The 22,428-nt window shown below is 39.6% G+C and overlaps 1 protein-coding gene across 18 annotated transcripts in view; it reads left to right on the top strand.

The window, feature by feature from the left end:
- The window catches only part of PDE8B (phosphodiesterase 8B), a 98,496-nt gene that overhangs the window by 48,925 nt on the left and 27,143 nt on the right, over nucleotides 1-22,428 (top strand). For 14 of the 18 annotated variants that reach the window (XM_086869223.1, XM_086869217.1, XM_023944613.2 and 11 more), the window contains 5 exons: nucleotides 9,098-9,154; nucleotides 13,716-13,906; nucleotides 15,206-15,265; nucleotides 17,224-17,281; nucleotides 21,433-21,521. In XM_086869223.1, coding sequence (XP_086725349.1) covers nucleotides 9,128-9,154; nucleotides 13,716-13,906; nucleotides 15,206-15,265; nucleotides 17,224-17,281; nucleotides 21,433-21,521 — 425 coding nt within the window. In that variant the 5' untranslated portion in view covers nucleotides 9,098-9,127. Of the gene's footprint in view, nucleotides 1-5,395; nucleotides 5,755-9,097; nucleotides 9,155-13,715; nucleotides 13,907-15,205; nucleotides 15,266-17,223; nucleotides 17,282-21,432; nucleotides 21,522-22,428 lie in introns of those variants that run through there. The other 4 variants (XM_023944609.2, XM_023944611.2, XM_086869216.1 and 1 more) reach the window with 3 other exon arrangements.

Genomic DNA, 22,428 nt, shown 5'->3' on the forward strand with positions numbered 1-22,428 from the left:
AAACATGTTCAACCAACTGTATCTCAAACACCGAATTCTATGCTGACATCAAGAACTAGAATTTTTCTAGTGGTCCTGATCATGATCCTTGAACCCACATAAGAAAAATCTGCATGGTGAGAAATTGTGTCTACAAACTGCAGGACTGCTTCCAGATGCTGTTAAAAGCCCTAATCTGCAAATTATAGGAATAAATGAGTTGTGGACTACCCTCTATGGATTGAGGGCTTTTGAGTCTTTTGTAGCCTTGAAAGGTCTCAAAGTAGCTGCTGCTGTGAGCAGAACTGGGCTGTTTAACAACGGTATATTTGTATGCCAAATATAGCACAATAATGGCTGAACTAGTGTGTTTTCTGCTTGTTTGTTCTATTGCCCTATTATGATAATGTATTCACAAGGAAGCTGCTAGCAAACTGTGAAGAGAATGTAAAAAGTCCTAAAATAATATTCTTTCTTCAGTTATCATTTTATATCAGATACACATTTATTATATTAGACCTCATAGGATTATTTTGCAAGAGTCAGCTTGCTTGTTCAAGAAGTCATCTAAAATCTCTGTCAGCTTGACACTGACATTTCTTTCTCAATTTTTGTTTTCCTAAGGATGATCCACTACTTGTGACCTGTTGGTGCTAACTGACTTTAGTTTTCCTCATGTCCTTCAGAGGTTTACCAGCATCTCCCTGGTTTGCTTTTCTTCCCTTACCACTGATTTTAAATTGAAACAGCAAGATAATATGATCACTACTGACTGTATTTGCTTAAAAACTGATGACTTATGTTCCAGGCAGGAAAAAAGGAGTGAGAAATAGAGAAGAAGCAGATCTGTGGTTTTGACTATTTATTTTTCTAATTTCTTATTTGAAACACAAGCCTTTTTTATTTGAAATTTCTTACTTGAAATTGTATAGAGAGGAATGAGAATAAAGGAGGAAAGAAATCTTAACATCTGTTCTGGAAGCTGATTCTGAGACAGAACTTTTCAGGTTTACACAAAAAGTGTTCTAGAAGCGGACTCTGAGAACAAAACAAAAAATGACAACCAACTTAGACACTTAATATGTTATCAACTGCGTAATTCATAGAAATTCAGTTCAATTTTAGGTATATTATTCTTCCTTTGCAGTCTTTATGGGGACTTCTGTTGTCTCCAGAACTGGGGAGGGAACTGGGGAGGGACTACCCACCAGAGGAGGGACTATGTTAGACCTGTTGTTTGCAAATAGAGATGAGCTGGTGGGAGATGTGGTGGTTGGAGGCAGCTTGGGGCATACTTATCATGAAATTATAGAATTCTCAATATTTGGTGAAACAAGAGGGGCATCAATAAGACTTTTACATTTGACTTCCAGAGGGCAAAATTTGGCCTATTTAGGAGACTTCCTCAGAGAGTTCCTTGGGAAGCAGCCCTTAAAGAAGTCCAGGAAAGGGGGCATTCTTCAAAACAGAGATCTTGAGGGCACAGGAGCAGACTATCCCTGTGTGCTGAAAGACGAGTCAATGAGGCAAACATCCAGCCTGGATGAGCAAGGAGGTTTTAGAGGAATTTAGGAATAAAAAGAGGATGTATCAGCTTTGGAAGGAGGGTCAGGTCTCTCAGGAAGTATTTAAGGGGGTTGCTAGGGCATGTCGGAAAAAAATTACAGAGGCCAGAGCTCAGTTCAAATTTAATTTAGAAACTTTTGTAAAGGATAGTAAAAAATGTTTTTACAAATATATTAATGGTAAAAGGAAGCATAAGACCAGCCTTTGTTCTCTGCTGGGTGCAGGAGGGAATTTAGTAGCTGCAGATGAGAAGGCAGAGGTGCTTAATGCCTTCTTTACCTCAATCTTTAGTGGGAAGATGGCTTGTCCTCAGGACAGCTGTTCTCCTGGGTTGGTAGATGGTGTCAGGGAGCAGAATGGTCCCCCCATTATCCAAGAGGAGGCAGTCAGAGACCTGCTGAGCTGCTTAGATGTTTATAAATCCATGGGAGCAGATGAGATCCATCCCAGGGTGATGAGGAGTGGCAGATGAGCTTGTGAAGCTGCTCTCCATCATTTACCAACAGTCCTGGCTCACTGGTGAGGTTCCAGATGACTGGAAGCTGGCCAATGTGATGCTCATTCACAAAAAGAGTGGGAATGAGAATCCTGGTAATTACTGGCTACTCAGCCTGACCTCAGTACCCAGTAAGGTGATGGAACAGTTTATACTGTATTTTATAGCTGCACCCAGCTGGGGGCCAGTCACCAGTGGTGTCCCTCAGGGGTCTGTGCTGGGGCCAGTCTTGTTCAATATTTTTATAGATGACATGGATGAGGCTATTGAGTCCTTCATTAGCAAATTTGCAGATGACATTAAGCTGGGAGTGTGTGTTGATCTGTTGGAAGGGAGGAGGGCTCTGCAGAGAGACCTGGAATGGTTGGAAGGATGGGCAGAGTCCAATGGGATGAAGTTTAATAAGTCCAAGTGCTGAGTCCTGAGTTTTGGGCTCAAAAAACCCCTTCAATGTTATAAGCTGGGGACAGAGTGGCTGGACAGTGCCCAGGCAGAAAGGGACCTGGGGGTACTGGTGACAGTGGCTGAACATGAGCCAGCAGTGTGCCCAGGTGGCCAAGAAGCCAAATGGCCCCTGGAATAGTGTGGCCAGCAGGGGCAGGGGGGTCATTCTACCCCTGTACTCGGCGCTGGTGAGGTCACACCTGGAGTTCTGTGTCCAGTTCTGGGCCCTCAGTTCAGGAAGGACATTGAGATGCTTGAGCACGTTCAGAGGAGGCAACGAGGCTGGTGAGGGGATTGGAACACAAACATTCCTGTGAGGAATGGCTGAGGGAGCTGGGGCTGTTTAGCCTGGAGAAAAGTAGACTCGGAGGAGGGGTCTATCTAGTATCACTCCCTACAACTTCCTGAAAGGTGGGTGTACTCAGGTGGGGGTGTCTCTTTCACCAGGTAGCAACTGACAGAATGAGAGGACACAGTCTCAAGCTGCACCAGGGGAAATACTGATTGTGTATTAGCAAAAAGGTTTTTATAGAAAGGGTGATAAAATATTGCAATGGTTTTCCTGGTGAGGTGATGGAGTCACAATCCCTGGATGTGTTTAAAAAAACTACTGGATGTGACACTTGGTGCCATGGTTTAGTTGAGGTGTTAGGGCTGGGTTGGACTCAATGATTTTGAAGGTCTCTTCCAACCTTGTGATTCTGTGGTGACCAGATCTCTTATCATGCCTATGATATTATCTCTTATCATGCCTAGATAAGAAGTCTTGGCACATGGCTCTCACTGAAGAACATGTGGAGTTTGGAGCCAGAGGCATCTCTTTGGGAGGTCCCCTGAGGAACCCAGTCAGGCTGGTATTCAATGCACAGGAGAAATGTAGGGACTGCAGCGAGCTGGTGGATCTGATATGTGATATTCTATGCCTAACCATGCTTGGTTTCAAATGCTTCACTGCCAAATGAGTGCTCTCCCACCAAGTGAAGGCAAGGTTGATGGGGAAGAAGGAGGTGGCAAAGTTAGGGCTTAATGATTTTCAGACAAAGGTCAGAAAAGGACTTGCAAAGAGTACAAAACAGGAGCTGGATTTCATCACCCAGAGGTGAAAGATGTCATGGAAGGAAGGGCTGTTCTTCCTCTTGACTTTGTTCTGCTCCCCTGTAAATTGCTAATTCTCTTGTGTGCAGTGACATAGATTTAACTGGGGATATTGATATGGCCTTAGCCCAATTCTGCTTGCTTTTGAAAAAGCAACCAGAAAAGGAGCCAGATGCAGGTTTGTGAATGCTGCCCTTGAGCTACGCATAGAGCCTGCCTATGCAGGCTACATGTCTTGTGGATTTGGGGTCCTGTGTGTTGCCTGTGGATGTAGTATTTTCATGCTGCATGCCTCAGTGTGTGTTGTCACACATGTTGTTAACAGGCCACCACTTCCAAATGCATGTGTGTATTTTTTACCCATGTATCCCATGGGTCAGGCTTCTGTTGGGAGTGCTTGCAGAGACTGCAGTGGCTGCAACAGCAGTGATAAAACTTTATTCCTTCTAAGTAGCATGTTTGTTTGATCATTGTTTTCAGAGAATAAAATAGCATGACCTTGCATTAACTTCAGCTGAGCTATCCAACTACCTAGTGCTCCTCTGGACTCCGTGGAAAGGTGGCAGTCGGCTGGAAAGAGGGGAGCAGCTTGTGGAGCAGAGTGAGCTGGCAGCCCTCTAGTGGGGGCGAGGAAAATGAAGGGCACGAGCCACCCAGGAAGCAGTTGTAAAAATCGACTGGAAGCCACAGCAAGGAGGATTTTACAGGGAAAAAAATAAAAAATAAAAACAGCAACTACAAAACCTAACAGAATTTGACAACAAGGTGCCAGAGAGCAGTCCTTCCTGAAAGAGAGTTGCTGTACTGGTGGAGAGGATAAAGAGGCTGTCAGTCAAATGAGTGAGTTAGGTAGGGAAAGATGGTTTCTAAAAATGGTGGGGAAGTCAGACCAAAAACAATCTAGCTCAGGACCAAGTCTCCAGTAGTATGAGTACTTAATGTAGGAGTGATTCATCCTACTTTGTCTCCCAGCCTTTGCCAAATTGTCATTTAGGGGCTTTTTGACTCAGAGGTGAAAAGAGCACTTCAGTCTCCTCCTGTACATCTGCCCCTTCTTTATAAACAGAAATTGCTAAACAGGTCAAGTGATGCTCTCTGTAAGAATCAAAGCTGACAAAGAAAGACAGGGAAACTCCAAACAGAGAAAGAGTGGCCGAGTGTTAAACCAAACAAAAATGCTCGTGGATTGCAGTTGAACAGACCAGAAGTGATTAAAAACTAAAAGAGGAGAAAGGTTGGGATATAGTTCTACTAAGGAAGACAAAACAAAGAGAAAAATGGGAAGAACAGAGTGTAGCTTTGCTGAACAGTGGAAGGGGAGCTGGGCACCCTTGTCTGGTGTGCTGTAGCAGGCAGAAGTGCAGGACACCAGCACCAGGCCAAGGATGTTTGATAACAGATGTTGGCCCTGAGTCTCATAAGGGAATTCATGCAAGACTAAGGCCAGGACTGAAGTTATACACGGCTGTGGGCTGCAGTTTGGCCGGGCAAAAAAAAAACAAAAACAAAGAGCAAAGGGACTTGAGGTTGAAAATAGTGGTACAATCAAACATGGAAATGGTAATAACCAAGGAACAGGCTGAAGTGTCAATATTCACCAGCTGTGGATAGAGGAAACTGAGCTGGAGGGAAGTGAAAAAGAGCCCATGGAAAGATTCAGAGATGCGGCCAGGGGAACACAAGGCTGAGGTGAAAGCTGGGTCAGAAAGAGATTCCTTTTACCTACTTGCAGAACCAAAGGGACAGTCTGAAAACACAACAAAGCTGAACAAATAGATATGCTAGTAAAAGGGAAAGGGAAGAGAGGAAGCCTTCAGGGCAATAGGGTGTCCAAAGAGACGTTGTCCTCTGTCTGTTACTTCTCAACTGGCACATCCACCCTGAGCCTTTTCAGGAGACTGAATTCACCAACACCTTTGCTTCACTGCTTCCTTGGCTCTAGCTGCTATTGTTTCTCTGAAGCAGCACAGAATTATGCAAGAAGATTTTGCTGTACTGATTAGTCAACACTAATTACAGTGGCGTGTTGGTAATTATTGATGATTCATAAACTGCAAGGGCTGTAAGTCTGCAGCCATAATGGGGTAAAGACTTTTGTACTGGTGATTCAGAAAGGTGAAAATTCAGTGAAGTAATAAGTGCTATTTGCTTAATGGCACTGCTATGATAGTAAGGTAATTGATGATCACTGATTTACACAAAAGCATAAGAGCTAAGAAAGTGCTATTGACTTTGTCTAATTACTTGTATCATAGCTGATTCCTGTGGAATTTGCTTAGGAGATTACAGTGATACTGAAAATAATGTTGGGCAGCTAAAAATGTTAAAACAAACAGTTTTCCACTTTTTTAAGCTTGTATTAATTCTAGGTGATTATTTCTTTTCTTTCAGTGTCTGGTCCTTTGCTCACTGAAAATGGGAATTTTCTCACTGGCCTCTTCGGAATCAGTCTTGTCTCTGCATGTTTTACCAGAAAAGTCTATTATGAGCTACTACACTAATTGATTTAGGTTGCAGATCTATTAGCAGTCCTTCCTGGCAGTCAGTCAAATAATGAGAGCTTTATTTAAATTGGAAATAATCAGCAATGTGATATTCACTTAAGCGAGGAAATGAACAGAGATATGGTCACGGTATCACTAATACACAACGTCCACATGGTCAGATTCTTCTGGGAGTTCAGAAGATGTAGTAGATGTAGTAGATGTAGATTCCTCTGGGAGTTCCTTCAGGTGAATGAGAGATTCATAGGACATTTGTGAAGGCCAGGCATACATGTCCTTGTTTTTGCTGCCTCCTTTAGCTGAGTTTTGACAGAGAAAAGTGAGTCAGTCACTTATACCCACAGCAGCTTGGCATATAAATTCAAGGGTCTGAAAACAAGACTCAGAACTTAAAGACCAGAAAGGAGGATGTCAGACATAGTTTTTGCTGTATTTAATGAGAAGGATTATTTATCCTTCCCATAATCAGGTTCATTACCAGTCTTAATCTGGCAGTCCCCATCTGTTTCTGTGCATTGTATAAGTAATACAATTGAACATTTTAGGAATTTAAAGACTACATAGCAAAAAGGTAAAACAGCACCTATTCTGCATCACTCCGTGGTTCTGACCCCATCATGTCTGCACTGAGCAGGGCAGGGACATCAGGGGTCTCAGATTTTCTAATTTTCACCGAGATTTCCTGCTGTTAGCAAAGGCAGGAGTGCTCTGAATCTGGAAGGGAAGAAGAGAGAGAAAGACCCTGAATTTTTTGTCCTTCTATTCAAGTGTTTTCTATTCATGAGGCTGACACAGAAACAGCCGGGAGAAAAACTCTGAGTCAGAGTCTCAGTGAGTGAGAGGATTATTTTGTTGCTGTTGTTTTAAAATAAACAGGATAAGAAAAGTGGCTAATCTATAAAGTAATCTCTGTAAAGGACTTGATAGACTTGCCTGCATTGATCTATGTCTTGGACATAGTTATTCCATTTCTGAAAATACAGAGTGACTAATGCCGAATGTCTTCTGAAGTGGTAGAAAGTGGAAGGCATTCATTTACAATGTGAGTTCCATGATATTTCCCTGGCATTAATAAGTGGATAATAAAATATCAGTTTTATGTCCAAGCATACATGGATGTGTCTGTATTCTTCTTTCATTGAAGAATCTCATGCTCTTGATCCATACATTCTGAGACTACGTTTGAGCTATGTATTGTCAAAAAATACACTTTTGCTCTGAGACTGACTGAAGTCTGCTGTGTAGTCTTACAGATTTGTCTAATGAGATTACTTCAGAACTTTTTTTTTTTTAATCAAAGTATATGATTATAGATTTATTTAAGGGTTTCCTATTGAGTACCATTGGAGTGTGAATGTGCTGTTTTACTCTCTTGGATGGAGGGAAGAGGAGCTGTGAGCTTTCAGAGAACTGTTTCTTTAACTTACTGGTAACTCATGGCTGATGATGGGTGCTAACCTTCCATTTCTGTTCAGATACGCTTACTGGCACTAAGCTACATTCTGCTACAGCAGGAGCTCAAGTGGGAAGTGAAGCTTTTCTGTGAGAAAAGCAGAGGTTAACTACACTTATATTGGGGGCAGTTTTTGCTTTGGAAAACAGTGGCAGGCTTTGTAGTTTAATCTTTTGGAGTTCTGCCTGTTACCACCTTCTGACGTACGTTGTTGGGCTGAGAAGAATCGATGCGCAGTGGTGCATGAAAGTCCAACGTGTCAATTGTAGCTATACATAATGCCACTGTCTCACATGCAGGCAAGGCTGTTAATGCTTAACACAGTATTGTATTCTCTAAAGAAAGGAGTAGAATACTGGGAACTTCACCTGTTTTAAATGTTTATACACATTCCTTTGAAAAATACATTTTTCAAAGTATGTACATTTTTCATTAAGTATGGCTCGTAAAAAAGGCTCAAACTAATGAGTACCACAGAGAAAAAATGTCACAGAAATAAGGCTCCAGCATTCCTATGTGCCAGGGAATGGCCTTGGGAATGTGCCTAGAAATTAGGGTTTTGGTCAGATTACATGTCTTGCGGGGTGATTGCTTTAACTCACCTACACCTGGGGCTCCTGGGGTAAGTGGTAACCAGGAAAGCGAAGAACCTGCCCTTTTGGAGTCTGGTAACTTGCACCTAATTCTCCATATGCATGAACATTTTAAGGGTTTTAAGACTCTTCTTGTGAAGTATGTGCACCTGTGTGAGAACATACGTATTGTTCTGTTGCTTAACAACCTTCTGTAGCTAATGATCTGAAGTGAAACAAATCAGCAGTGTAAGGGAGAAGTGTACTGAAATGTATCAAGACACAAAAAGTATTAACGTGGTCCAGCTCCTAAGAAGTATAACAAACAAAGCACACAAACAAAGCCACAGCCCACATGTACTGGCTTTCTTGCAGCAGGTTTAAATTATGAGGCGCTCTCATGTCTTCTGAAAATGTCATGGCTAATATGGTAGTAATATTTTTACCTGGAAAGTAAAGGCTATGGTTCTGAATAACAACTTTAAATCTGCAACCCAAACCAGTTCCCTTTTCTGAAAAGTCACTTATTTCCTTATCAATCCCATTAAAATATTATTATTATTTAGAATATGTCACTTCAATTAAAGTTCCCATTCAAATTAATAACTTTTGGCCAGAGATAAATAGCTTTCTGTAGACTCCAGCAAAAGCAAGTCCTATGTAACCTGGGTACTCTGTTGGGGAAAGAGGGAAAAGGAAGTGTGTGTTTCTTGCTTCCTTATTTAAAACCCTACCATACTTAACTTACATATTTACATATTTAACTTACAGGCAAGTAAAACAAAAATAGGAATTTGGTAAAGATGATCATGTAAGATGCACTTCAAAGCAACTAAATTAAGGCTGTTAGTTATATGTCAGTGTGCCTTTTAATGTCTTTCATAGTTCTGTTTGATCTTTAATTCTTGCATGCAAAACACTATCTTCTTAAGAGCCAGACTGAAAAAAAAAAGAACAAACCCAAAACCTGTATTTCTCTTTTTTGTAGGCTTCAACTGCAGAAGTACAAGTTGGGCCCATGAGACTGACACAATACCCAATTCAGGTAAGATGCTCCTTCAGTTTCTGAGAGAGCCAATTCAGTGTTAATAGCTGAAGAAATTAGGGCTCAACCTCTATAGTTAAGTATAATACTTTAATTTCACTTGTACAAGGACTGTGAGATGGGTAATGTATGTTTTGTGCAAATTAACTTGGCAAATAAGACCTTTAGATTTCCATTAATATCCCCTCATTCCTTGTATCTGTCCTGCCAGTAGGAGTGGATGTGCATCAAACAGAAAACAAAAAAAAGGAAAGAGCTTCCTCTATGGATATTAAAAACTTCAGTTCAGTTTTGATACACCAAAGCTGAGAGCTTTATGAAATTTAGTTCAGTTCTTCCTGGGTGTTGCAGAACAGGACAGAGAACTGTAACAGGAGAGAGAACTGTGTTTTACGGACCACTAATCCAAGAAATCACATGACCTCCAACAAGACAGGTTCAACTTCAGCTAAGGAGCAACAGCTTGGACCCATACTTGCTTCTTTTTCTGTATATTTAGTTCCTGTGACAGTGTCAGATGCCAAATGTTATTTTTTTTTAGCTTATAGTGGATGTTGGAATTCTCAGATTATTGGATATTGAATAATTTTAGTCTTTAACATTGTTTTAGTGATACATAATTCATCTGAATTAATTTGTGGGTCAGTTAATTCTGTAAAATACAGAGACATTTGGTCACCAGTCACCCATTCTGTGAAAAACCTGTGTGTGGAAGATAAGCAGCATGAAGCTTTACATTTGTATGTCTTTACATTCGGTCTTAATGATGACTCAATATGATGAAATTACTTGTTAATGTTGTAATAAGACTGTGGAGCAGTAGCTGCAGCAGTAGAACAGCCTTCGGTTTTGCAGGGAATTTCAACATAGAAATGTGGAACTTTTCACAGAAAAAATATTTTAGATTATGTTCATCTTCAGAAAGATCAAGCAGTGATCATCTCAGTGCTTTTGTCAGGATATTGCTTCATAGAAATTGGATTTGCCCAAGGGAAAGTTGGATTTTTGTTGTTTGTAAAAACTGATATTCTTTTTGGTATCTCTTCAGATGGGGGTGTTATTTTGTCCTTACATTTCAAAACTGAGAATCTGTGTAAGAAAAGAATCTGTTTTAAGCAGAAATTATTAAGTAAAAGCATTAACTGAAGAATTTTCCTTTAAGAAGTTGCCATACCTTAATTAATTTACAGTTAAGTAAAACTCTTTATATAAACCCAAGTTGTTTGTTTGTGGAACAAGCCACATTACCTGAGATAATTTGGCAAGTAATGCACACATCCGCACATTTAAAAAATGTGTGCTAATCTTTTATTCCATCTTGACAATACAATTATGTGTTTCTCTGTGCAGTGCAAACAGCTACTGAATATCACATTTTAAATGTCTATTTGTGGATGATTAATCATGTTTACTGTTGTCTGAGGAGTTCAGTTGTTTGTTAAAACAATTGCCACTGGGGCTTTTCTTAGCGAAGTTCATTTTATTCCGGTGTGTTTTATGCTGTTATGGGACACCTGTGCCAGCCTCGAAGTGGCACATATTTTTTGCCTGAGAAGTGACCTCACTTGTGCCTGTGACCTGCCATAAACCATTTAATAGATTCTCCACTGGACATCATGACCATATATGTCAGAGTAAAAATCTGGTTTAGTTTGTGCAGAATTGTGACCCAGGAGTTCCTGGCCTTAAGAGGCAAAGGGAAGAGTCCAAAGCAAACCAGCCAACTCCAGCCCTCCAAACATCCCATATACAGCTTGCACAGTTGCCTCAGCCTTGTACCAAGGCTTGTAAATAGGAATGGTTTGATTTCAGAAATGAACGTGCTGAAAGTACAGGAAAAAGGGGACACAGGAGACCAGTGGTTTTTATAAACAATTTTAAAAGTTCACATAAAAAAGGCGTCTGATCCTCCTGCAGAAACATTTGCTCCTAGATGTTTGGGTATGTTCCTATTCCTATTTTCTCACCTTTTAGGACATTTATTTGCCATCATCTCTTTCACAGCATTCACACTGATCTTCCCTGATGAGCTGCAAATGAGGCACGATGATGCACAGCATTTCTCTCTTCTCTCATTCCAATATAACAGGAGCCTCTCTGTAACTTTATTCAGAGATACTATGTCTTTTCCACCTTGAAAGTCTCTCGCTGGGATATGATGATTTAAAAACAATTAAGTAACTTCTTAAGTTGCTGTAATTTTCTTTTTTCTTTTGGCAGACTGTTTATCCTCAGCTGGTGTTTCTTGTATTTCAAACTCTATAAAGAAAATTTCTGTCCCTTTTCTGTATTTGAATAACAAATTGGGAACAAGGTGTGCAATAGTTGTGTGAAGCAAATACTTAGAGTAAAAATTTCAGTACATCACCAAAATTGGAAAGACCTCTACAAAGGAAGTCAGTGGTATTCCTAAACTATGGCAACATTGAGTAAAATGATCTTTTTACAGCAACATTGGCAAATCATGCAGAAAAAAAAAAAAACAAACACAAAAAAACTACATGAAGTTTTTTTTTTTAAGGAGCACAGATTGAATTTGCTTGATCATTTGGTTTATATGGATTGTTATATTTTTGCCTTGACTTTGACAGCATTGTTTAAATATACCTCTAGTTACATTATGTTTTGATGATTTTTAGTAAGCTCCATACGAATGTTAATGAGAAAGCATAGTAGTAATACTTCAAAACAACTTTTAAAGTTAACTGTCTCTAATAAAAAAGGATTTGCATGCTGATAATTAACTACCAGTGAGAGATTGGATGGCTGAAATAAGCTCCATTATTTTACAGCTGGTAAATTATTGCATTTTCCCGTCCTTTATTTCCAAACTGGGAGTGCTGAGAGAAGGAAGATACCAAAAAATGTGCCACCCCCGCCCCCCTCAAATTTTCTTTCCCCATAACATTTCAAACGAGGAACAAAATAAAACTAATTGCAGTTTGAACCAAACAGAAGATTGTATCAGAGCCGGGACTTCACTCAGGAATCAGAAAATCTGCTGCTTGGCCACGTCAATGCTTTCCAACACTTTGATGGCTGGAAAAAACCCCAGGGATTAGGAAGAGTGACAACAGTTACTTTAGATGTCAAGTGTCAGTAAACTGACAAAATCTGTGTATTGATAACTGCAATCAAAAACCTTCCAGTGCATTGAAAATTTTACCTTCTTAATATTTACAGAAATTCAGAGCATATGATTTTCTTCCATTGTTTAATGGAGCTCTGACTGGTTGTCCTGTCACAGTTACAATGATTGATTTTTTTATTGTTTAGAATTCAACAATCCTAAAGATAAGACAGCTAAAGATAAGAGGAAAGCTATTGTCAACTTTTCTAGCTTCTAGACTGATGGTGTTGAAATTAATGTACTACAGCTGCATAAAGCAAGCTTGGATAAAGGTTATTGACCTTTCCTACAGGCATTTGGAGCAAAACTTTGCGTATTTTTCTCGAACAGGTTGTTTCAGTAAAGTCAGGGGATTACTTTTATTTTTCAAATGAACAGGATTTAGCTTTATACATGACTAGTCTCTGGCTGCTGACTTTTGGTGCAATTTTAATAGCTGTGGATAAACGTTTGACTTTCTGAGGCCCTCTCTTTCACAGCATATTTGCACTCAATTAGCCCGTTTCTTGATCTGACACACAGGGTAGCATGGTTAGTTTCACTGTGGTAAATAGTGCAGCTGTAATGGAGAATGTCTGCACGACTCGGATAAATAAATTGGATGCTGAAAAACTGTGCATTATGGGGCAAGGATGATGAAAAATTTATTCTCTCTGAAAAACACTTTTTTTTTTTTTTTTTTTTTTTACATGAGAGGCACAGAAATATAGCTGTTTTCAGCTTCTATTCTTTGTGTCAGTTTGCAAACAGGCTTCCTACAGCATCTCCTTGATCCTTAAGGTGGCACCTCAGCACTTCCTACCTGATTTATGTGAGCAGTTCCTTAAGTGCTCAGTTGAAATTGTCTAAACTACTTTGTATCTTAAGGACCGTTTGGTATGATGTATTGGGTAAAAAATCCTCACATTACAATATTTTTTCTCCTGTACATACCTACTTGCCTGTTGTTCTTTTCAGCTTTGTAATGAAATTGGTTAATACCGTTTTTTGTGATTAAAGAAGAAAGAACAAATAAAACTGCATTAATTTTTTGCCCATGTCTTCAGGGATGATAACAGATAATTAAGGCAGTTGCATTTCAGACAGTTCATTACAATCAAAAGTGTGTGTATCTGGGATGGACTGATGGCAGTGATGTTTGAATGCTCTGGCTGGTTGCTGATTGAATTGGAACAGGAGCTAGGGAAAAATCGTTGTGTGGCAAGCTGGTTTTGTCCTGAATACCAGTCCTTGTTTAAAACAATTAACTATTGATTATCTATTGATGACCACTGTATCCATTAAGAAAGATTTTACAACCCGTGGTTCAAGCCTCCCGCTCCTAAAGCAGACTCAATCTTCCAGAGGGCAGAAGTGTTTGTTAAGACTTGTTCCATGCAGAGGACTACTTTACGTGCTTAATGGGGTGCTGCTGTTTTCCATCCCCTGCAGGTTTTGCTGATCTTTGCAAAAGAAGACAACCAGAGCAATGGTTTCTGGTGGGCTTGTGACAGAGCAGGATACAGGTGCAATGTTGCCTGGACTCTGGAGTCAGCGCTTGAATGTTTCCTGGATAAACACCAGGAAATAATTGTTATAGATCACAGGAACTCCAAATATTTTGATGCAGAAGATATCTGCAGGTAACCTAAAGCACCTTATGCCTCTCTTAACCTTCAGAATACATTGTATGAAACCAAACCTCTTAATTTTATACCAGAAAAGGGCAGTGGGGGGAAGATAAAAACAACAAAAATAAATGAACACCTGTAATTGTAGTAAAATGGAAGTTTGGGGTCTGAGGCCAGGAAGTTTGCATGCATCTTTAAGAGAATAACAATATGAAAGCTACACTATGACAAAGATGAATTGTAGAACTATCTCTAGGTCATGGGGCTCCTATCAGAGCATAAGCCAGAGTTGTTGTGAAACTATTCCCTCCTGTGGGTGCTGCTTCTTCCCTAGATTACTGCTGCAGCAAAATCTGAAGCTGCAGACTTCAAAGGAATGTTTGTTTGTCCACAAGGTCAGGCACTGCCAGCTCTTCACAAAAGACACTCTTTTAGTCCACATGGTTGTGTCTAAGCTGCTTTAAGATTGATAGTGCTTGGTATTGGGATCCTTTGCTAAAATAGACTGTTTCAGCAGAAGCATACATTTTGCACCATACTGTGCTTCTAGTATGCCATGAACTGAAATTTGCCGTGTTTATGACAAGGGGCATTTTAATGCTCAAATACTTACACTGGTCTAAGTCTAAAAGACCAACAGATAAACATAAAAATTGTTTATTCAGAACAGTGTGATGAGTGAAAAAAACAGACTATTAGCCAGTAAAACACAAACGGAGTGTTCTTCTGATAGCTGGTCATATATTTTTTGGTTTTTCAATAATATGCAACATAAAAATTTGTTTATTCAGTATTTAATAACCTGTAGTCTTTTGTAATTTGCTATGCCCACTTTTCTTACTTTCATGCCTTGAAAGTACTTCCCACCCTCTAAACAAAATTTTGCAGTGTCTAGAAGGACAGTGGTAAATATGAGAGAGGGTAGAGATTATTGTTTAAATTAGTCAAGGGTGTTGAAGATGCTTTGTGTGGACTGACCTTTCCCAACTCATGCGTTCAGGGCAGTCTGCCCCAGATAAGCTGAGTACACAGGGGAAACCTTCACTAGGTCATAAGAGTGGGTCTGAAAAGCTGATGTTTGTACTCTGTGGTTTTGGAGCTTTTGCCTTCTTACCTGCAAAATGAGAAATCTGGTGGCAAAATGAAAATGGTTTGTCTAAATGGGGATAGTTAGGTTTGGCAGTGCACTATTGTATTGTCTAGCCTCTGTGGTGTCTTTCAGTCCTGACTTTCATTTATATTTTCAGTGAAAGTACTCAGAACAATATTGAGAAAGCATTCAGTGGAACTGAGAAATTTTTGTTTCCTCAGGTCTATTCGTGCTACAGCGCTATCAGAGCATACTGTAATACTTGCTGTGGTTCCACGCACGTAAGTATTACTGGTTTGTGAAAGATTTTTTTATTTTATAAGAACAGTTATTTATCTATAACAGTTATCTAATTGAAGTAATTTAATTAATTAACAATATCTTACTAGCAAGTCCTACAGAGTAAATGTAGTATTTTTCACCTGAAATGGGCTAATCATGTTTGATGTTTTATTTGAGTGTTCGATAACTTCCCCTTAGTGCCAACTAGTATTACCCTTGTCACCTTCATGATGGGCTGTACAGTAAGAAAGTCAGACAGATACGTGTCTGTTCTAAGAGAGAAGGAAAATACAAAGCCAAACCCGAAAGCTGTGTATTACCTTCTAAAGGAAATAACTAGATAAATAACAAATTATTGCTCATTGAACTGAGTAATGGGGCAAACTTCAATCCCATTGATGCTAAATTCACCAGAATGTTGTCCTTAAACCCTTATTCAGTAATTCATAACCCATGCATTTAGGAAGAATTCTTACTAACTTTTGTATTTATCAAATACCTTCCAATACCCTTGTTAGCACTCCTGCACACTACTGAATCCATTGCCACTTTTATTCATTTCCTAGATCAATTAAAATATTAGGAAATAGAGTGGCAGGAAAACTATTACTACCAAGATTTGAAAATCAACAAAATTTGCTGCTGAACAAGATTTTACAACTTAGCTTCACCTTTACCTTAATAAATATTTTTTAGATTATTTCTCATAGGATATCACAGAATGTCTTTTATCTTCTTCATGCTTTTTTTTTGCAATCCTCTTCTGTGTATGTAAAGAGATACAGGACTTCTCTAGAGGATCTGTCAGTTTTGCTGTAGGAGTAATTATCAAGCTGCATAAAAACTGCAAATACCTATAACAGAAGACTGTAGCACAAACTTCTGTAACAGCATGATTTTACATATGTATTTAAGGAAAAACACTTCTCATGAGTTCATTATGTTTAGAGAACTATGTCAGATTCATGCCATCTAATCCTCAAATGTTGTGTCCCCTTATAGTAAATAATATACCAGCCCTGCTTAATATCTGTATCAATGACCTGGACAAGGGATTGAGTGTAGCCTCAGTCATTTTGCAGGTGACACCAAGCTGTGTGGGTTATTGATCTGCAGGAGGGCAGGAAGGCTCTGCAGAGGGATCTGGACAGGCCGGATCATGGGCTGAGGCCAATGGTGTGAGGTTCAACCAGGCCCAGGGCTGGGTCCTGCCCTTGGGTCACAACAACCCCAGGCAGCTCCACAGGCTGGGGCAGAGTGGCTGGAAAGGACCTGGGGGTGCTGGTGGCAGCAGCTGAACGTGAGCCAGGCTGTGCCCAGGTGGCCAAGAAGGCCAATGGCATCCTGGCCTGGCTCAGCAATGGTGTGGCCAGCAGGAGCAGGGCAGGGATTGTCCCCCTGTCCTGGGCACTGGTGAGGCCACACCTCAAATCCTATGTTCAGCTCTGGGCTCTTCACTACAAGACATTGAGAGGCTGGAGCAAGTTCAGGGAAGGGAAACAGAGCTGGTGAAGGGTTGGGAGCACAAGTCCTGTGAAGAACAGCTGAGGGGGCTGGGGCTGTGCAGCCTGGAGAAAAGGAGCTTCAGGTACCTAGAGGTACCTGAGGTACTCTCTCTAGAGGTACCTGAAAGGAGGTTATGTCCAGGTGAGAGTCTGTCTTTTCTCCCAAGTAGCAAGGGATCTGACAAGAGGAAATGGCTTCAGGTTGTGCCAAGAGAGGTTTACACTGAGCATTAGGAAAAATTTCTTCCCTGAATGGGATGCAAGCATTGGAGCAGGTTGCTCAGGACAGTGGAATCTCCATCCCTTAGAGTATATAAAGGTTTTGTGGATATGGCACTTGGGAAGTGGTTCACTGGTGGGCTTAGCACTGCTGGGTTAAAGGTTGAACTTGATGACCTTAACAGTCTTTTCCAACCTGAATAATTCTGTGGTTCTGTGATTTTGTTTTGTAGATCTGCTGACCAAGAAGAGACTTCTGTTCTTCCCCTTCTTGATGCAGGCTTTGATAGGGTATGTATAATTTGCTTATGTAATACAGAAAACATAGCAACTTCATAAATTATTGACACTTCTGCTTCATCAAATTGAAAATTACACATCCTCTTCTGTCAGAAATTTATTGTTAAGTAACCAGTGGCAGTTGCTTTAGTTTTATTTTCAAAATTGTATTCCAGAAGCATAGGAAACAAGAAGCTCTGTGATCTAGCTAGTCCTTTCAGAATAGCAGCTGTACTGAGATTAGCTTTGTATGGTCTGGCTGGCTAGTGGGTGGGTTTTGTTTATGACTGCACTTAGAAACAAGGGTGGGGGACTCTGATTATCACAGCATGCTGACTCGTCACCCAGACCCCTCTGTGTGTCTCAGACTGCTGGGATTTCTCTTCTAAAAGGACTACAAACCTGGTCCAGCTCATGATGTGAAGAAGAATTTTTTTCCCCACATTATATCTGTTATGTTGGTTTGCACCAATTCTTCTCAGTACAGAGTTAGAGACAGTCCTGTACAAGGAGGAGAAGGGAAGATAACTGTTCATACTGTTTCTCAAAGAGCTTTGCAGGAGACAGCAGAAAGGCGGGAGTTCTCAGCTCTGAAAATCTAGGTTGCTTACTCTCTCCAGACCTTTGTGTGAGTGGCTTTGGATGGATATTAATGTTATGTTACTCTGAAATAAACCAACTGCATTTTTTAAGTTAGCCATTCATAAGGAACAATGTGTACTTGAGCAAAAGAAGCATGTGTGGAGTTAGAATTAACTGTGCATACTTTCTTAAATATACGTATATTAACTGGTATATATAGTTGATTGTTGATATATATAGTATCAACTAAAGTAAGGAAAATCAGGGAAGAGATGGAATTAACCAAGGCAAAGTCTCATTCTTCTATGCTCATACTGAGTCCAGTGTCTGAGCTAACTCACATTCAGTCCAAGTTTGTTTATACAGCAGAACATGAACCAAAATTACCATTTTCAAATCATCTCCCAAAAAAAGAGGTATACAATCTTGCCTCTACTGCAAGGATATTGTGAGGCCAAAGCATTTCTGAAGCACTTAGATGATCTGAAAATTGGAAATCTGAGTCTAAGAGAAAGGTCAGCCCAAGAATGCTGGTGCTTTATTAGTGTAGTCTCTCTCCCTCTCTCCCTCTCTCACTTTAATATTTTTCAAAGAAAAGTTTATTACTTTTCAGGTCTAGTATTTCATCTGAACACAACGCAGGGCAATGAGTTCTGTGAGCTAGATTAAAACTGTAGGTGTAGTGCAGGATAAAGTCAGAGGAGACTCTGTGGCTGTGGGACATGGCTCAGTGGTACTCTCTGCCTTGGAAAGAAAAATCTTTTTGCACCTGACAGCTGCTCTAACAACTCTCTCTTGCTGTCCCAAATTTATCAGAGAGCTTTCATCATGTCATAATTCCCTACTGGAATTATTTTCAAGACTTTAAAATGCATCAGATGTCAAAGTTTTAATTTTTGCTGTGTAGTGGACATAGGAATTATTTTTGCTCGGATGGGGATCCCTAGGAACTTAATCCATTACCACACAAAGATTTAAAAATACCCTTTTTAAAACAGAGATGTGGTATTTGTGGGGAGTCACTCCTCAGCAGCAAAAATGAAAATTCCTTTTTGGAAAATTGTACCTGTTTAAATCGTAAGTTTTTCTTTATGCTGACTTATTTCTGGTTTTTCTTCCTTCTTCTCAAAAAAGTATTGTATTACATCTGATTTTCCCTCTATATCATCAGCAGCTTTTGTATTTGTGTATTAATGCTGTTGCTAATCCAGTACATTAATTATGCTGATTTTTTTTTCCCTCTCAGCCTCATAAATCTAATAGTGGTGGCCTATTTAGGATGGGCTAACTTGAATAAGTGATTTAGCTTCCTGACTGATTTTATGATTTAAATCAGCAAACAGGAGATCTTAATGCTTGCAGTTACTGAATTACAACCTTGTCTTGTATTTTGAACTTCTTTTCCTAAACAAATGTTGATTCTCATTGACCAGATACTATTAAAACTTTCTGGATTGGAATAAAAAAAAGTCTTTAATATGAAAACTTATTCTTATTGCTAAGCCAAAAGAAGGGTGTATTCCTGCTAGCTTATAGCTCTTGTGGCTTGTACTAAGTTCTGTATAGAACAACAGTGGAATCCCATTATAATGAAGTAAAAAAAAAATTAAGAGTATGTGTTATTTAAATCAAAATGTACTGCATAAATACAAACTTTTTTTAAAAGAAATTGTTTTGTCTGCCTTCTAATATCTGAGAGTTCAGAGATCTTCTTACTCATGTGTCACATTAGAAGCACCAATTAGAAAAAGAAATGTTTTCTGCTATTTTCATGTCCCAGTTGATTTCTCAGTTTTGAGTCAGCCAGCGAATGACCAGAATCAGCACTATGAACTTAGATAAAGCGATTCTGTACATCTGCAGAAGACTATACAACAGTTAAGTGCATAGCTAGCACTTAGATAAGCTGCAATTCTTGATTCCTAGCAAAAGATTTGTGCCAAAAGTTTTGTCTGTGAACAGCAGTGCTTAAATTTTTTCAGTAAAATGCACTACTATAAAATTAAGTTTATAAAGAGCCTTAGTATATTCTAGTAAGTCTATTTCATAAAATCGGTTGCCATAATGGATAAATTTTATATTATTGATAGATTTGTTCTTATTGTTTTAAATTTAGCATGAATGTATTTGAATATTTAAAAGGCACCCTAAAACTAAAAATCTAAGTCTAAGCTGCTGCAGAAGAGAAGGTTGTTTGCAAGCAGTTTGATATGCAAAAACACAACATTGTTTGCAGCTTTGCTTCTGCCAACTTGATACTGTACCTTTTGTTTTCCTATGCATTCTGTAGTGTGTGAAGTGAACATTACAAAAGTATTTTAAGATCTCAACATTAAAGAGTGGAACAGACCCATTCCACCAGTTGTTTTTAATTTTATTTTTTTTACGTTTTGCTCACAACTTGGGATTGAGGCACTAGTCTCCAAAACACTGTTTTTCATCCATGGCAAAAGCAGTTTTCTTAAAAGCTATTATTTGGAGGCTTGCATGCTACTCTGGACTGTGCATGTAGCTGTGCTGTGAGAACTAATGACAACACAAGGCATTTCTTATGATAACTAAAGTCAGTGCATGTGATTGATCAATAAACTTTAATTGAAGCCAGAGAATCTACTTGTTTTGTAGCAACATAAAATTTCTGATTTCAGCAGGACCAAGCACAAGACCTTTCAGACCTAACAGAGAGAGAACATTCTCTCCTGTCTGGAGTAAAAAAATTTTTCACCATAGTAAGATGTTTCTTACTTTATATACTTGTGTGCACTTCTGAATTCAGAGTGACAGCTCAGTGAGATTACTTGTGAAGCAAAGTTACTTCATTTTTGGAGCTTTAGTGTATAAGTAAGGCCCGGCGCTCGAAAGGTATCGGAATGTAATGGAAAGATAGTAACCTCCCTTCTCTTTAGTATGGTAATGACTCCTGCAATTAGCCCATAGCACCTAGCTGTGATGAAAGCAGATGGGAGTAACACAGTGGACCTAGGTTATAAAATGTCAAATTCTCCAGCAATAAACGCCATTTTCACCATCCATCACATTGGTGTCTGTGGGTAATGGACCGAGTGGCCAGGGGAGGCCACCGTGCTGTTCCTTGAATCAGGGTGTTTGCCTTGCTTGAAAGGCAACACTTTAGCTGCAATATTTGCTTGGAAACAAATGCCAAATTCCCTCCCTCCCTCCCTCCCTCCCTCCCTCCCTCCCTCCCTCCCTCCCTCCCTCCCTCCCTCCCTCCCTCCCTCCCTCCCTCCCTCCCTCCCTCCCTCCCTCCCTCCCTCCCTCCCTCCCTCCCTCCCTCCCTCCCTCCCTCCCTCTGCTCCTGTCACTGGCCACCACTGGCTCTGTCTTCTTACAGTCTCCCTTCAGATATTTATATACCTTGATATGTTCTCCACTTCAGCATTCTCCTTTTCAGGCTGAAAAGTCCCAGCTCTCTTGGCCTGTCTCACAGCAGAGGTGCTTAATCACCCTTGTGGGCTTCATGCCAGCTCTCTTTAAAAAGTTCAAGTTTTAGATGCATAAACAGAAATAACAGTTTAAAACTATTCCAGCCTATTTTCATGCACTCTTGATTTGTCTTCCAGCAATTCATGGAGAACACCAGCGTAACTGCTTGTTACAATGAACTGGTTCAAATAGAACATGGGGAAGTGCGATCTCAGTTCAAATTACGGTATGTAGAAGTGTGAGAATCTGCAAACATCCATCTCTTGGTCTAATGTTGCTTACATCAATCTCTATGTTTCTTCTGCTTCTTCCCAGCTACACATATGTGCACCTTGCATCTGTCTGTTACCTGATACACTACACTTTTGTATTTCCTCATTCTATTTTGTAAAGGACAAACTCAGTGCTTTAGTAACTGGTACCCTGAGAATTCTTGGTTGGTGTAGGTCTGGTCTGCGAATTTTCCTGATGGTAAAACTTTACAAAGTCATCCTTGATCTCTGGTGTCTGAGCTTTCATATTCAAAGGCTTGAAATTAATGCAATCTTTATTCAGCTCTGTGTTTTCATTTCTTGCTTGGCCAAGACTTGGCAGGCCAGGAGCACAGTTTTATATGTTAGTGAGAAGTTAAATGATATTCATTCCCAAATGCAATTTTTTCTTTAATGTGACTAATTCTATATTTAATATAGGTGCTTTTGCATGCATGTAGATATTTTTGCAATGCAACCATATGAAACTATAGGAAAGAAATGCAGAGAAGGGGCTGTTCTCTCTGTGGCATAAATTAATTCCAGTTCCACCTACAGAATACACTATCACTTCTCTACAGGTTTCAGTGTCTCTGTTCAAGAAGTTGATTTTTTCTAATATTTTCTTTACCAACTGATACCAAAGTGACTTCACATTTTGAGTGATTGCATATTCATACATGCAAACTGAAATGACAATAAAATTTCAGTGAAAGAAATTGAATTTTTGTTTATGCAATTTTAATAGTTGTTTTCCAAAACTCAGCAGGAGTGTCTTCCTCTTACCTCTGTCTTATTAGGCAGTGCCATTAAAAATGAATCATAACTGATACTGGTTATGGCATTCAGGTATAATTTTTATTTTTTTTTCATTTGTGTGGT

This window comes from Cyanistes caeruleus, chromosome Z (assembly GCF_971803275.1).
Source record: "Cyanistes caeruleus chromosome Z, bCyaCae1.hap1.1, whole genome shotgun sequence".
NCBI lineage: Eukaryota > Metazoa > Chordata > Aves > Passeriformes > Paridae > Cyanistes > Cyanistes caeruleus.